At 38.0% G+C, this 18,020-nt stretch overlaps 1 protein-coding gene across 1 annotated transcript in view; it reads left to right on the top strand.

The window, feature by feature from the left end:
• The window catches only part of MYO1F (myosin IF), a 129,724-nt gene that overhangs the window by 97,888 nt on the left and 13,816 nt on the right, over positions 1–18,020 (top strand). The window contains exons 20-22 of the mRNA XM_089670007.1: positions 5,654–5,768; positions 10,224–10,393; positions 13,336–13,481. Of these exons, the coding sequence (XP_089526133.1) occupies positions 5,654–5,768; positions 10,224–10,393; positions 13,336–13,481 (431 nt within the window). The remainder of the gene's footprint in view (positions 1–5,653; positions 5,769–10,223; positions 10,394–13,335; positions 13,482–18,020) is intronic.

Here is an 18,020-nt window from a genome sequence, read left to right as displayed (position 1 = left end):
GGGAACGGATCCCTATCCATCTGGTTTTGGCATACAGGATCGGATCAGATGCCAACGGGTGTCAACGGAAATCTGTCCGCTGACACCAGCCGGTCCATAGAGGTCTACAGATGGTCTTACCGGGTCCGCCTAAAAAACTGACGGGCTGACCCGATCAGACCTTCAGTGTGAAAGGGGCCTTAACTGTAAAATTGTAAAGGATCATGTCAATGGGCATTGCTTTCCTGGGTTTGGAATGCAGATCAGTCACAGGTGATCAAAATCCATTTGACTTTAATTGAGCAGTACACAAAGCTGCCTTTGATCTGCTTTATGATGCTGTGTTCTTTGGACACAACACATCCTAGTGACATGTATTTTAACCATATGCAAAGCAGGTCAAAGGAGCCTTTTTCTAGTCAAATGCTGAATTAGCTATTCAAATGTATGCATTTACATTGAACAACAATCACAGCATTTGCCAAGAATGCCCATCTACATAAGTCCTAATAATGGTGCATATCCTGTCAATGAGACTGCTGTGTGCTTTTACTTGAATGCAGAGTAGTTGCTGGAAAATGCTGAACAGTCAAAGCACACAAGCATAGTATGATCCCATATAGAGTTGTAATATCCTAATAAAGGAGCTTTTGTCAGGGGCTGAGGCTGGGTATATGCTTTGTCACAAAACAAATAGTAGCATTGTAAACTGGTGAAGGCAGTTGTAACAGTAGCAACAGCTGTAATCTGGATATTCTGCTTTAAAAGGTAACTGCACTTTCGTGGAAAAAAAATGGCAAATTAAAAAAAAATATATAGCATATACAGTTGTGACACAAGTAATATAGTATTTGAATGTTATTAAAAACTACCTTTCCTTTTCAATCTGCAGTGCTGTAATCATCTGTAAAATGCAATGCAATATGGCAACCTAGAGGCATTCTGTACACAGATGGTGTACAGAACAACCTCTAGATACTGTATGTCATTTCCTGCTTGTGTGATTGGCTTCCCACCACATGGAAGAAAAATATATTTTAATTATATTTTTAAAATATTCTTCCCAAATATATTTATATATATTTGAAATGCTTCAATTTTGGCCATATTCAATATATTTCTATATATCTATATATCTATATCTATATCTATCTATCTATCTATCTATCTATATATCTATATATATATATATATATATATATATATATATATATATATACACACACACATACACTGTATGTTGAAATGTGTTTTTATTACAAAATATATGAAAAATATTTTTAAAAATACATTTTCAAATATACTGTATGTCTTTTGAAATACAATTAATCTGCATTTTTGGAATGCATTTACAAATATATGTAAAAATATATGTTAAAATGACTTTTTTGTTAAAAAAAATTTGAAAAATATATTTAAAAAAAATATATTTTAAAAAATATTTTTCATATATTTTGTAATATATAAAAAATGCATTTCAACATGCAAATATATTGAATACGGACAAAATTGTAGTATTTCAAATATATGTTAATATATTTGGGGAGAATATTTTTAAAAAATATATTTCAAATATATTTTTCTTCCATGTGGGTTAGTGATTTTCCCAGAAGTCTGCACTAAGATTAAGTCAGATTTTGGGCATCCCCTGCAACAAAAATGTCATTTTTGGTGAGATATTCCCAATGGGGCATTTTAGGATGCAGACCCTGCCACTTTCCACATTAGAACTTTGAAAGTGAAGCAGCTGAGTGATAAATATACTATAAATAACTCTCCTTCACATTCATTTTGCACTTAAACACAGACAAACAGCTATTTCTTCAGAATAACAATAGGTAGGCATCTGCAACAATGTTTGCTTGCAATGCACATTGATCCCCCAAAGGGGAATGTTTTTATTTCTCAATAAAAGTGGAAGTGGAAAATTGAATAATCAAAACATATCCTTTAGCCTCCTGGCATTGGTTGTTTGGCTTCTCAGCAAGTGTGCCTTAATGCAAAGAAGCCGCATATAGCCGAAAAACAGAACTGTGTCAAGAGTGCACTGTGTGCACTCCCGGCACAGTTACCGGTGGCTAATGGAAAGCTCCCAATCTGTACTTGCTGTCAGGAGCTTTTCGATCATGTGACCACAGTCACAGCCAATCATGGTGGTCAAATGATCACAAACCCCACCCTGCTTCCTGGCACCTGAAACCCCTTACGGGACCTGGAGGCACTGGTGCCAAGAGGTTAAGAAGGAATGTTTAGTCTGCTCAATGTTTTAGAGATAAAACAGTTAAAGGATATTGGTTTTATATAAATTACCTTTATCAATATGCGTCGATCTGGTCATAAACTTGAGGGCTCATCGAATAAACTGAACTAATTACCCCATCCACAAAGTCGAGGTGAATGACAATGGGCTGATTGAAAAAAAAACTGAATGGATTCGCCCATCCACATAAGCAAGGTGGATGGCAGCAGGCTGATCGAAAGAAAAACTGAACGGATTACCCCATCCACACAAGTGAGGTGAATGGAGGAATCCTCCCCACTGTGTTATTGTATTTTGCTGATCAGCATTGTAGCCAATTGGCTGCAGGAGCCGATCAAAGAAAATTTACCAGCAGTCCCGTTCGAGAGGATCATTAGATTGAACGGCCATAGAAGGATCAAAATTCGTACAGTCTCAGCTGAACAAGCCAAATTTCAATCCATCTACGGCCAGCTTTAGGACATATCCTAAATATCATTTTTAATTGTTTTTGTACATGGGGGGAGCTATATTTGCTCATGGTTTCCTGCCTTAAGGTAGAAGACTGTGAAAATGATTTACTAAAAGTGTAAAGGCTGTTCACTTAAAGTGAATATTAGTACATACGGTAAAGCTGTGTTCACTTTGAATATCGAATCATGTGCAAGGGAAATTTAAAAAACAAGTTCTTATCTAGCATGTGATCAGTTTTTGAAGTGAATACAGCTTTACCTTATTCACTAAGCTCAATAAATATACCAGAGGTGTAACTAGAACCTTCAGGGCCCCGGTGCAAGAAACCATGAAAGGCCCCCTGACCTTTGGTCCCAGGGTCCTTCACTCCGAGCCCAAGGCCATTCCCACTGATCTTGGAGCCCTTTACTCCTGTCACGGGGCCCTTTATTATGGTCCCGCAGCAGGACCCTTTCACATATTCTGCAGTGGGCCCCCTTCCTGCCATCTTGGGTTGCCACCTATTCTTCAAGTCAAACCTAAACACTTTTTTTTGTAGTATACACTATATATATATATTGTGATTAAATGACATTTCTAATCATGTGGATTTAATTACAAGAGACCCCCCTTACATCTGAATCCACAGAGTTATCCCTTTACATCTGAATCCACAGAGTTCCCCTTTATATCTGAACTCACAGGGTTCCCCTTTACATCTGAACTCGCAAAGAATCTCCTTTACATCTGAATCCACAGAGTTCCCCTTTACATCTGAACTCACAGAATTCCCCTTTACATTTGAACTTGCAGAATCCCCTTTACATTTGAACTTTCAGAGTTCCCTTACACTTTAAAGGGGAGCTCTGCAGACTCTGATGTAAGCAAGAACTCCGGAGACTCTAATTTAAGGAGGAACACTGGAAGTCTGATGTAAGGAGGGGACTTACATCCACAGAATTTCATTGTAAGGGGGAGCTCTGTGGGCTCTGATGTAAACGGTGCTCTGGGAACCCTGATTTAAGGTAGGCTCTGATGTAAGGGGCAATGCTGTGAACTCTGGTGTAAAGGGGAGCTCTGATGTAAGGGGGTCTCTGTTCACCAAAGCCCCCTTACATCAGAGTCCACAGAATTTTACTGTAAAGGGGAGCTCTGTGGGCTCTGATGTACGTGGTGCTCTGGGAACCCTGATTTAAGGTAGGCTCTGATGTGAGGGAGAATGCTGTGAACTCTGATGTAAGGGGGACTTTGGTGAGCAGAGACATCCTTACATCAGAGTTCCCCTTTACACCAGAGTTCACAGAGCTCCCCTTACATCTGAGTCCCCCTTACACTAGGGTACTCAGAGGCATGAGAGAAAAGGGAGGAAGGGGGGACACTTCAGTCAGCATACATGACGAGCTCACTCACCCCAGGAAGCAATGAGGCTCATGCATATCCTCTACAATGTAGTTGCCAGCTGCTGGGCTTTCCTGCCCAGTGCTCCCCTTTTTGAGAACAGTGCTGCCAGGGATTGGCGTGTGGGTGGGGCTACAGGCACACACAGAAGGAGAGGGGCGGGAGGAAGAGGAGGAGCAGATCCAGCTCTCTCTCTCCTCTCCTGTCTGTGCAAGGCAGGGGCGAGCTGTCAGTGCTGGGTCTGGGCACTTTCCCTTGCAAAGTGCAACTTCCCTTGCAAAGTGAACAGTCTTTGCATTTAATAAATCAATTCCTATGAGTTAGCTGATTGATTGCAAACCATGTGTGGCTGACATCTTAAAGTCTATAGCCAAAACGTTTTTTAGTTTTGGACAGAGCAAGAAAGTGTTAAAACCCCTACCTTTTTTTTCTGTCGTGTACCATTGGAGAAATTTTCTTTCACTTCATCTTCCAAAGTTACAGCAGGAAATCTCACAAAGTGAGGGGAATTCCTCTCTTAGCCCTGGTTCACACTGATGCAACACATGTCACATGATAAGTCAAAACATACTCATGTCAACATGTGCTGTGACTCAAGTCGCAGCAACAAAAAAAATAGCTCCTGCACCACTTTCCTGCGTCTTCCTTGCAACATAGACTGCAATGTAAAAATCACAAAAGTTGCAAGGGAGTCGCTTCTTTGTATTATCCTTGTGACTTTGACTGCAACTTCTGAGGGTTTTGTAAGTTCAATAATATGTGTCACAATTTGTTTTGGTATGAATTGCCAAATCCAAAGTTGCAAAACACAATAGTCGCATGAAAGTAGCATTGAAGTCACACTGAAGCCCCATTAAGTTGCAATGCCAAGCGCACAACTTTGGGGTTGCAGCAGTGTGAACCAAGCCTTAGATAGTTGTCCATGGAACAGATGTCCCCATCTGAAGATTTCCTCTTTCCTTTTGTTCTGGGGACAATTCTTAACATTTTGAAATCCTCCTTACTTTCTTTCTGTTTTACAGTGCAAACAGAGGATTGAGTAGTTCCCCAATAGGGACACAGGCAACAAATAAAAACTTGACAAAGTTCTAAACTTTCTCCACGCTATCCAAAGTAAAAAATGGATTTCCCTGGAGATGCACTGTAACAGTAATAACAGCAGTTAAAACCTTTTTACTAATAAAAAGAGATACAGGATAATTGTCCACAAAGCTCCCCTTACTAGCTAATCTATACATTTGTATGCTTAATACAATAACATAATTAAGGAAGCATAGACTTGAAAATATGTGTGAGTTGTATGAATAATTACTATTCCCTTTGAAAAATATTTGGGAAGATCTAGGTGCTGCTTTCCTGGCCTATAGCAATCGTATATTATGTCTGAAACTGCGGAGAAGTGCAGTGATTTATAAACAAATTTACGTAATTTTCTTAACTTATTAAGGATATAAATTGCTTATGAGTCTCGACAAAGTGTATTGTGAGTCAACAATTTTGTATAACTTCAAGAAAAAAGTAAATTTACCACAATCCTAGTCTATCCTAAGAAATGTCATCTAATAACATGTACTACCTGTACAGCTCTTCTTACTAGAGGAAATGAGAGAGAGAAAATTTGATACTTTCGCCAGAACCATCCAAAAAGCTTGGAGACGATACATTGCTAAGAGAAAGTACGAACAAATGAGGGAAGAAGGTATGGAGAAATTATATAACTACAATAACATAAGTGCACCTATTCGGACAAAAAATCTAATGCAAATACTAACTTTCTGAAAGTCATTATTTGCACCGAGGTAAACAGGACCCCATGTGACTGTTCAAATCTGATTTATTTCAGGTGGTTATTTTTTTCCTTTAGAAATAGCTTGTCTTGAAAGCACATATGCATGTATTTTTCATTTGCTGCTTTTGGCTCGCCAATAAAATCAGCTGTGTTTTTGTTTATAAAGAACCTGTTCTACATACTACAGAAGAAGGACAAGGGTCACTACAGCCAATTCCTTCTGATTTTCACTGTAATGTGTATATTGCCCATACAAAACCTCAAGATATTATCATGGGCTGCCGTGTTTGCCTAAGACTTCCTTTCCTCTATTGCAGGGATCTCCAAACTTTGTAAACAAAGGGACAGTTTACTAGCCTTCAGACTTTAGGGGGGGCAGACTGTGGCTATTGGGAGTAGAAAAGGTCCCAACATCTGGGGGGAATAGACAATACTCCATCTTTGGTGTCAGTAGGAGGAATAGTGCCCCATCTTTGGCGTCAGTGGGAGGAATTGTGCCCCATCATTGGTGTCATTGGGCCCCTTCATTGGTGTCAATGGGAGAAATTATGCCCTATTGTTGGTATCAATAAAAGAAATAGTGCCTCAAGGGGCAGATAAAAGCAAGCAAAGGGCCGCAGTTTGGAGATCACTACACTATTGGATAAGAATTATCTAACCTTATTGCAGAGATGGGAAATGATGAATGAGAGGGAAAAAAAACAATACACAGCTGTTTACCCCTCACATGCAGCAGTTGAAAAAATGTTCAATTCATCTGTGTTTTCTGCTAAATGAATGCTCACCTGTCCATATTGCTCATTGTACAGTCAATTCTGTCACAGTTGATTTCATGGCCCTTAGGGAACTTATAAAGAACAACTAGTCCTGATGGAAGATAGTGATAGTGACCATGATACAAACTAGGAAAGGGAGAAATTGGCAGAGAGAAAATTACTTTTGAACAAAAAGCTATTCTGCATCAAGCAAGAAATCCTAAAATATGAACATCATTCATTATTAAATGTCATTTAAAAAATATTATTGGAAGGTTGTTATTCAATTCCTCTATGACTTTAAAAATAAAATGGAAAATGCAAAGAGAATGTTTTGTAGCTGTGTCAGAGAAGGGGATCCCAACGTACTACCACAAAGTAAATCATTCACTGTGATGAAATAGTGCTATGATTATGCAGAGTTGGCCAGTTCCCAAAATGGCTGAATATATTTAAAAAAATACCCAATAGCCTCAGTACTTCACCAAAAAAAGAAAGTTAGCAGAAAAAGTAGAATTTGCCCAGATATCCAATAATATTGTATTCTAGGCATGTTTATAGACATACAAATAATATGTAGAAAAGCAATGGGGAGTATGTTTGCTCTTATTTTCCTAAACAAATAAAAAATTATTATTACAAATGCAAAGAGCTAAAAAAATGTGTAAACTATAGTGTGCTCTGTCATTGAATTGGATCAAGGGACAATATTGTCCAAATTGTTTACAGCGAACTGTTTCTTATATATTGCCATACTAGAAATATGGTGAACTGAGCGGGACTAAATAACACTGACCCTCAGGAAGAAGCTAAGCACAGCAAGTTTCACTTTGACAAGGATATTCCCCGCTAAACAACCAAGACAACCCAATGGAACATCAGATATCATCTAAACATTTAAAAAATCCTGCATTTTGGAAGGATCAGTCCCTAATTGAAATATTTAAAAAAAATTAACATTGGTTAGTTTGGTGTGGTTATACTCATTAACTGTCAAAAAAAGATTTTTGAACTTTCTAAAGTACACTAAACATTTTAGGCATGCTTCATATTTAACAGAACAGGGAGACAAAACACCTGTAACACAGAATTTCCATGAAGCTTAATAAGAATTTTAGGCTTCTCAAAGTATTTACTGTATAAGTCAATTTTAACCAAGGACAATTAGGCTTGATTATTTAGGTATATGACAGGTTGATTATGACCAAAGAATATAAGCACCTATCAAAGTAATTTTGCCACCCCTCTCTGAAAAACCCTCTACTAGCTTTCGATCACCCAACAAATAATATTCAAAATACAAACAATAACAGAGCCATTTACAATTCTGTCCCTGGCTACATCACCAGTCTTGCCTCAATACATCACCCAAACCATTCTCTCCGCTCCTTCCAAGAACTCCTGTTTTCTAGCTCCCTTGTCTCCTCCTCTCATAGTCACCTCCAGGAATTCTCCCATTCTCTGGAAAGCGCTACCTCAATCTGTCTGGCTAGCTCCCTCAGGCGATCCCTTAAAACTCATCTTGTCAAGGAAGCCTATCTCACCTCTACTTAACAACTGAAATTTAAATTCTCCCATCAGTTCATCCCCCACAGTTATTACCTTTTGTAATACTTGCCCTTCCCTTTTAAATTGTAAGGTCTCACAAACATGGCCCTTCTAACCCCCTTGTATTGAACTGTATTCTAACTGTACTGTCTGCTTATATTGTAAAGAGCTGCACAAACTGTTGATGCTATATAAATCTTGTATATTGATAAAACAACTCATCATGTTGTATATCAGTTATCTTTAATATTATGTAAATTATTAGACATAAGTATAAAGTGCTAGAAGCATTTAATTTTTTATGCACTTATACATATATAGTTCAGCTGTATACCGAACTAACATCTGCAAGTCCCTTCACACCTCTTTGCTCTAAAATGCTCTTATTCAGTATAATAAAAGTGAAAACATCAACACAAAGCCTTGGATAACTATGTCAAATAAGCTCTTTTTGTGGCCTCTAGAAATCTGTGCAATAAAGGCTAAATGATCACTACCACAATGCTGTTCAACAGAGTCAATCCAGTATGAGGGGAAGAAGGTGCATCATATACATTTCATAATGTCTGATAAAAATTCAGCAACCGGCTGAAGAATCTGCAAAGTCAACAGACCTTTTAGTTAAAATAACATATAATTATAGACAGTTCATCTTTCAACTGGTTGCCTGTGTATCTAAACATTTACATAATAGTAAAAAGTAAAAAGAATTGTTGAGTTGTATATTACTTTGGTATAAATAACACATAACAGTTTAAAAGGTATAGGTACTCTTCAGATAGGTCAGCCATACGAGATTCAATTAAATAATATTTTATTCTTTTACATAAATAAGACCCTAACTAAGAAAACTAATGGGGCTTTTAAGGGACCAAATCATATAAATCAACATTAATTATACAAAAATGTAAAGACAGTTAATAAAATTGAACACCTTTTATTAGGTTAAAAAAAACCACCAACAGGTGGAACATGACCATCAAACATATACATGGAGAATCATAAAATACAGTTAATGAAACTGGCCACAGTAAACGTTACTGATATTTTACACGCAAGAGGGGTGTCACGGGCATCAGCTACATATAACTAGAAGCTACACCCTCAGAACACCAAGGCTGAACTGTGACTGATTGGTGACACCTAGATGAAAGGTGTCACATCATAAACAGTAATAGACATAATGGTGCAAGGCTACAGCTTGGAATCATGGAGTGATACTTGGTTGGTATAAGGATACCGTAAGAGGTTAGGATTGTTTCCCATCAAAAAAAGGGAAGAGATAAACCTCACCCCTATTCCCTCTGTGTAGGACTACTATCTTACGGTATCCCGTTTTTGGAACACTTGGCTAATGTACTAACAGTATTGTGAATGACAATTCTGCTGTTTATAAGTGGATTTAGATCTTCTCCTGACCGACGATCATTCCTTATTAGCTGCTGGAGGCCCCCTTTTTCCATCCAGATACAATTGCACATCCTATATATTTTGCATGGGCCATCTGGGAGGGTGCTGGTATCGTCAACTGGAATTTGTGTTTTGTTTTCCCTGAAGAAGCAGGCATTGTCATGTGAAACGCGTTGAAATTATCAACAAAGTGCTTATTCATGGTTCCAAATGGAAGCTATGTTACTACATGTCTATTAACACCTATATTATGGTACCATCTGTCTAGGTGTCCCTATGCCAACCAAGTATCACTTCATGATTCCCCAATTTTCATTAGGGGTGTGGTATCAGTAAAACCCTGTTCACAAGATATGGAGAGCTATTTTCTCTCCATCTCCCACTCCCTATACATTTAATATATTATGTTACATAGTATTTTACAGAATCCTCTCATCTTTAGTGTTGTTGTGCCTATTAACATGTTTATCCTGGAAATCAACTGTTCTATATAGTCCAAATAAACAGGATAAACTTCATTACATAAAGTTCACCAGAAGATGTATTGACTTTTACTAATAAAATAATCATGAGATGTTACCATACAATTAGCTGTTCTCTATGTGATAAAAATATTTTTTTTTTTAATTTTTATATTTTTTTTTACCTCAAGCCTCCAACATTTTGTATGGCTTCAAAGAGCGCCGCAGAAATAGCATCAATCGCAATTTTGTGGGAGACTATTTGGGTATGGAGGATAAACCAGAACTTCGCCAGTTTATGGGCAAGAGAGAAAGAATAGATTTTGCAGACTCCATCAACAAATATGACCGACGGTTTAAGGTGAGAAAATATGTTTTGCCAACTTGATGAATCGAGGTGCAGATAGTTTATCTGTTGCATACTAAACATCTGGATAAAATTAATTTCGTTAGAAAGAAAAAATAATGAACAGATAAAAAAAGATACCTACCTAACATCCAAGCACACTTGAAAGCCTACCTGAACACACTTAGAAATTATTAGTTTATAATTTTTTAAGAGTCTAAATTAGAAATCCAGCTCTAGCTTGGATCACACAATGGTCAACATGGACCACCATATGTGATCCCCATATCAGACATACAGTTGGCCCAAAATTTAGCATAGGGTTGCCATATAACATAGTGGTCATTTGTTCATATTATTTACATTGTCATTGATTATGTCAGTAATTATAACTTGCGAAAAACACAAACTACACTTTACTAATGCAGGCCATAGACGGGTCGTTTATCGGCCGAATTTTCGTCTGCATGTCACGCCGTTAGTGGGGCCAGCCCGTCGGCCATTTTTTGGGGATCTCCTCATTTATTTTTATCGGTCATGCTGGAAAATCCACAAAAAACTGCTGGTTTTTGTGGCCATGGGTGGCAGCATCGGCAACGGGGCCGACCGATTTTTCATTTATCGACCGAAGCTGGATGGACCCAGCAAATCCCAAGCTTTCAGCATGAGTTAGTTGGGGGAACCCTTAGTACATTAATGCAGGCCATAGATGGGTCGTTTATAGGCCAATTTTTAATCTGCACGAAAAATCAGCCGATATTCACGCCGTTAGTGGGGCCAGCCCGTCGGCCATTTTTCGTAGATCTTCTCGTTTAGTTTTATTGGTCATGCTGGAAAATCTGTAAAAAATGGCCGTTTTTCGTGGACATGGGTGGCAGCATCGGCAACGGGGCCGACCGATTTTTCGTTTATCGGCCGAATATGGCCTGCCTAAGTGCAATGAGCAACTGAAACTGGTGATATTGTAACAATGGCCACTGTAAAAATGGTCATTGGACTGTAAGAATATGCGAAGAACCTATTCAAGAAAACCTGTACTGACAGAAATATGGAGGCTGCCATTGCTAGCTTCTTTTTGAAAATACTAGTTGGTTTTCTGTATCTGGACTTACTCGCCTATTATAAGCCAAGTGGCAAATGCTGTCAAATCTGATATGCAAATTTGTTCTGGACCATTGACTTAAAGTATTAAAACATATGGATCATCAGTAGGACTTCCAAAAGTACGAGGTAAACATTGTCAGCCCGCATATCCCTCTCAGTACAAGTTTCTTTTTATCACCAAAAATCTTGTCATTCAACATCAGTAGCTGTCCTTCCCACTAGATGAATTAATATATTTGCTGATAGTTTTGGTCCTTAGATAATGTAGGCTAACACCTTACCAGTAAGCTCATCCTTGAGCTCTTGTAGCAAAGTGGAGGTTGCTAAACACAAAATCATTTAACATGGAAAAGAACCCTAATAATATATATTTGTAAAAATGTCCTCCCCACGTATCCTGCCTAACCTGTATAAAACGGCTGGGCTATGGGAGCCTACAGGTGATGTCATGGCTCCCGGAATTTAGAGCTGATGTTGAGAATCACATGACAAGAATGGAGAGGCTTGAAAATAGGTAAGTGCACAGATCTGTTTTATATAGATTAGGAAGGATAGGAAGGTAGGAAGAGGGAGAAGGGAACATTTTTTAGTTAGTCCAGCAGCGAATAACATTAAAAAGGCCATAGAGTTTCTCACCAATAAATTATCAAAAACTCAAATCAAAGCTTGTCTAAAGCCATGCTGTTTTGAGTCTTGAATTGAGTGGTAATAGATTTAGATCCCATGTCAGATTTATGCTCTTTTGTCCCCACTAAGTAGATTCTAGACATGTGTGGTTCATTTAATTCCAAATCCAAATTTGGATGAGTTTTCGTTATTGTGAGATTCGGGTGTATCCACATTCCTGAATTACAATAGTAACGAATATAAACAAATCCGAAATAAAGAAACAAAATTTTGTCTGAAAAAACAAACTAATCAAACTTGAATGGAATTTGAAAACTAATTTGAAATGTAAACATATTGCTGATTTCCTTCAAAGACTGTGTGTATTAGTGTTAGTATATAGGCATCCTCCAAAATTCACATTTTGAAAAAGAATAGAATAAATTAGAATAGAATAGAAAGAAAAAAAGAAAATAGAATAGACTAGACTAGAACAGAAAAAATTAGAATAGAATAGCTTAGAATAGAGTAGAATAAATATAGCCAAATTTCAAAAATTGAATTTTGAAAAGAAGTAGAATAAAACAGAATAGAATATAAAATAAAGGATTATAATAAAAAAATAAAATAGAAAACAATAGATTAGAAAAGAATAGAATAGAAAATAAAATAATAGAATAGAGTTAAAAATAGAATAGTTTAGAATAGTACAGGATAAAATAGAATATAGCCTTTGAATTTCGAATGGAATAGAACCAGCTATTCTTCACAATGAATACAAATTTTGACTCCGGTTGAAAATGACTAAATAAAACTAAACGAAACGAATTTCGTTACGAATGCAGCAAATCAAAAATAGTAACTTAACGAATCAAACCAAAAATAAACAAATGTTTCCATTCTGCACATGTCTAGCAGATTCACTCTCTATATGTACATTTTTTGATCTAGATATAATTTAAAGTCTAATTGAATAGTTTTCTAACAAAGTAATATGCAATATGTACCAATATTATAACAACTGAAAAGTGTATTTTCATACTCTATCCAATATGTGATAAAATTGGCACACACAAAAAATAACATAGGACATCTATGTTATCATGCACTGCATCATCATTATAATACATGATCACCTACTGACCCATTCACCCAGAGGACCTGCTATATTACAAAGAACGACTATTTCACTATGTGGCTCAAAGTGAGAATGACAAATCACTAAAACATTTCATCTCTTCTATCAGGCCATAAAGAGAGACCTTATCCTCACTCCCAAATACGTTTACTTGATAGGACGTGAAAAGGTCAAAAAGGGACCAGAGAAAGGACAGATCAAAGAGGTTTTGAAGAAAAAACTTGAGATACAATCTGTTAAACGCATTTCTCTAAGGTAAACTCATATACATTTTTATTGTATGCAAATAGCTTAATTAAGCAATGTGTAACAATTACTCAAAACTCCAAATCATTTATTTACTAACTAAAAGAATTCTCCAGGGAATATATATATATATATAAACTGCCTCTGAACTGGGTAATGTGTTAGAAATGTAAGGATGCCCCATCGTTTGATGGAAATAAAAATTATCAACCTACAGAGGACTGAATTCAAAGACACCCCGAAAATCAAAGTGAAAAAATTCTGCAGCAGGCTAGTCCATTTTGCTGAAATTTAATTGCAGCAACTCAAAATGGTACTCAGTAGTTTCTATGGCCCCCATGAGCTTGTATGCATGTCTGAAAACGGCGAGGCATGCTCCTAATGAGACGACGAATGGTGTCCTAGGGTATTTCCTCCTAGATCTGGACCAGGGCTTCACTGAGCTCCTGGACAGTCTGAGGTGCAACTTGGCGGCTTTAAATGGATGAAAACATGATATCCCAGAGGTGTTCTATTGGATTTAGGTCAGATGAGCGTGGGGGCCATTCAATAGTATCAATTTCTTCTTCTCCAGGAGCTGCCTGCATACTCTCGCCACATGAGGCCTAGCATTGTCATGCACCAGGAGGAACCCAGGACCCACTGCACCAGAAGTGGGTCCAAGGATTTCATCCCGATACCTAATGGCAGTCAGGGTGCCATTGTCTAGCCTGTAGAGGTCTGTGCGTCCCTCCATGAACATGCCTTCCCAGACCATCACTGGCCCACCACCAAAACGGTCATGATGAACGATGTTACAGGTAGCATAAGGTTCTCCACGGCTTCTCCAGACCCTTTCACATCTGTCACATGTGCTCAGGGTGAACCTTCTCTCATCTGTGAAAAGCACAGGGTGCCAGTGGTGGACCTGCCAATTCTGGTGTTCAATGGAAAATGCCAAATCGAGCTCTATGGTGCCGGCCAGTGAGCACAGGGTCCACTAGAGGATGTCGGGCCCTCAGACCACCCTCATGAAGTCTGTGTTTGATTGTTTGGTCAGAGACATTTACACCAGTGGCCTGCTGGAGGTCATTTTGTAGGACTCATCCTGTTCCTCCTTGCACAAAGGATCAGATACCGGTCCTGCTGATGGATTAAGGACCTTCTACAGCCTGTGTAACCTCTGTAGGGTCCAGGTATCGCCTCATGATACCAATAGTGACACTGACACTAGCCAAATGCAAAACTAGTGAAAAACAGTCAGAAAAGATGAGTAGGTGAGTAGGGAAGAAAATGTCAGTGGCCTCCACCTGTAAAGCCACTCTTGTTTTGGGGATCATCTTATTGTTGCCCACCTAGTGCACCTGTTGTTAATTTCATTGACACCAAAGCAGCTGAAATTGAATAACAACCCCCTCTGCTACTTAACTGACCAGATCAATATCCCAGGAGTTTAACTGTCTTGATGCTATACTCTGATTAAAAAGTGCTCCTTTAATTTTTTTGGTGAGAAAGAGAGAGAGAGAGAGAGAGATATGCACCTTATCCCATGTTTGATCTCTTTAAATATGTTGCATATACAGAAAAATAACTGTTGATGCACCAGAAATGTAGTGTGCTCCTTACTTTCTCTTTGTTATGACAACACAGTTTATTTTTTACTTTAAATTCCTAAGTACATGTTGCCAGCCTTGCCTACCATTTCTGATGCATTAAAAAAAAAAAAAAACCCACTCCTAGGCCCCTTTCACACTGATGGTCCAATCGGGTCTGCCTGTCAGTTTTTCAGGAGGGCCCAATCGGACCATCTATAGCTCTCTATAGAGCGACAGGTGTCAGCGAACATGTTGGGTGGAAACGGACAGGCGGTCCATTTCCATCCGACCACCCCATAGAAAACAGTGGGCTGTGTCTGTGTCTCCTCTGCAGCAGCGGAGTGGACACAGACCTGTCATCCATGTGCTGAGCATGCGGATCTGCTGACGGGTCTGCTCCGTCTGAAAGGGGTCCTAATCTCCATGCACAGACAGGAAGTTATGAGGTCACAAGATTGCTGACAAAATCAACAGGTATTTTTTGCATTTTTGAACAAATAGTAAACACTTCCAGTGGTGTTTTTTAAAATATATTCTTCAGATTTTTTTTATATATAAAAAAGTAATTTTAACATATATTTTTACATATTTACATGTAAATGCATTCCAAAACTGTAGATTTGTATTTTTAAAGACATACAGTATATTTGAAATGTATTTTTAAAAATATTTTTCATATATTTTGTAATAAAAACGCATTTCAGCATGCAATGTGTGTGTATGTATATGTATATATATATATATATATATATATATATATATATATATATATTTATGGAAATATATTTTGAAATATATTGAATATGGCCAAAATTGTTGCATTTCAAATATATATCAATATATTTGGGAAGAATATTTCAAAAATATATTTCAAATATATTTTTCTTTCATATGGGTGCTTATAGTGCTTGTTTAACTTACCTTTTTTTTTGCTTTCTTTTTGCATTTTGCTGTTTAAAATAGTAATTTGTACATTAACCATTAGAGGGAGCTCTGTATTTGCTTCATTCAACCTCCCTGTTTAATTGTTGAAATTTGACATCAGCAACAAAGAGACTGCAAGAAGTTTTTAATGAGTTTTGCAGCACTGCAAAATAAAAAAACAGAGGCTTTATTTGTAATGAGAAAATATACTGCAGCTGCCCCCCCACATATAACCATAATTAAAAACTAAATTTAGAAAAACAAAAAACTATGCATTCCTTTACTGTGGATTTGTGCTCAAATGTTAACAAAATACTGATGTGAATGTACAATATATGTGTAAAGCGCTGCGTAAATTGATGGCGCTATATAAGTACCTGAAATAAATAAAATAAAATAAATAATAAAAAAATAGTGAGGTCATGTGTATGGTCTTGCTGGGATAGCTAAATATAAAATTAATGAGGGGACTAAAATTCTTATTCTTATTAGGAAGGTCCCATCCAGGCCCAGATTCCATCCAGCGTTGTTATTTACAGTGGTCTGTATCAGGGTCAGGATTCCAGAAGCTGATTGTTTAAGCTCCATGGTACTGGTCCCCAGCTATCAAGGATAGCCTGTGGCTCCAACTCTAATGCTGAAACCTGCAGGAGCCACTAACTCCTGAAGCCCTGTTAAAATGGCACAGGAACTTGTGGCACTAGAACAGGACTTTATCATTTGTAAGTTACTTGCCAAAATGTTTGCAGATCTGGGGAACACATGGGTATTGATTTACTAAAACCGGCGAGTGCACAATCTGGTGCTGCTGTGCATGGTAGCCAATCGGCTTCTAACTTCAGCTTGTTCAGTTAAAGTGTTACTAAACCCCTGCCCTTGCATTCACTATATCTGGTCTCCCACAGAGCACAGAACATGGAAATGCAATTATTTTAGTAGCTATAAACTGCTAAATACCTTTTCTTATTAGCAGTTAGAGCAGTCTTGTGACTTCAGCAGAGCACTGGTTAAAGCTTGTAGGAGGAGTTTTCTTTCTGTTCTAGGAGGATGCAAAACCCCTGACCTGTGTCTGGACAGGGCTGATTGGCCCTGTGCTGATCACATGTATTCTCCCAAGAGAAAAAAAACCTCTCTAGCAATACACACTAAACTGAGCATGTGCATGTGACTACGGGTTCAGTCTGTCTTATGAGGAGATAAGACCTGGACATTTGAACAAGAGGAGGGGCAGAGAAAACAGGCCCAAATGGCCTTTTTACACAATGCAGAGAATTAACCCCTTAGGTTCCACAGTGAGTATAACAAGCATGCATATACAGTCTGATTTTACTATTGTGGGTTTAGTAACACATTAAGCTTTGGCAATAAAACCTGGAAACTGATTGGTTTCTATGCACAGCTGCACTAGATTTTGCATGTTCCAGTTTTAGTAAATCAACCCCATGATGTATAGTCATACCATAGTATATGCGCATATAGTGCATTCTGCTTTGTATCGTAGCACAGAGATTTAAGGCTAATTTCAGTGCAAATATTTAGAGAGGTTTCTGTCAAAAGGCGCTTACTAAAAAAAAAGTATTCTGAAAATGTCCTTTCCATGTTTAACATTGGCTGAACATTCAGACAGAGAGTGATTGTAGCTGTGGGGTTGATTTACTAAAACTGGAGAGTGCAAAATGTGGTGCAGCTGTGCATGGTAGCCAATCAGCTTCTAACTCCAGCTTGTTCAATAAAGCTTTGACAATAAAACCTGGATATAAATAACATAGATCTCTCCCCTGTCAGCTCCTGTACACTGCTTTGTATGGTTCTCCACAGCAGAGCCATAGAAAGCAGTGTGCTTACAGTGTAAAGCACACACACAGCACACAGTAAAACACACACAGCACACATGTAACCCTTTGATCGCCCCACATGTTAACCCCTTCCTGCCCACTGCCATTAGCACAGTGTCAGTGCTTTTTATTAGCACTGATCACTGTATTGGTGTCACTGGGGGATGTCAGTGACACCAAGTCAGTTCCCTCCCGTGTCAGAATGCTCGCTGCAG

The sequence above is a fragment of the Staurois parvus genome, unplaced genomic scaffold, assembly GCF_062004578.1.
Source record: "Staurois parvus isolate SC_StPar_1 unplaced genomic scaffold, SC_StPar_1.0 ptg000086l, whole genome shotgun sequence".
Lineage (NCBI taxonomy): Eukaryota > Metazoa > Chordata > Amphibia > Anura > Ranidae > Staurois > Staurois parvus.
This window is presented reverse-complemented; position numbering and strand designations above follow the sequence as displayed.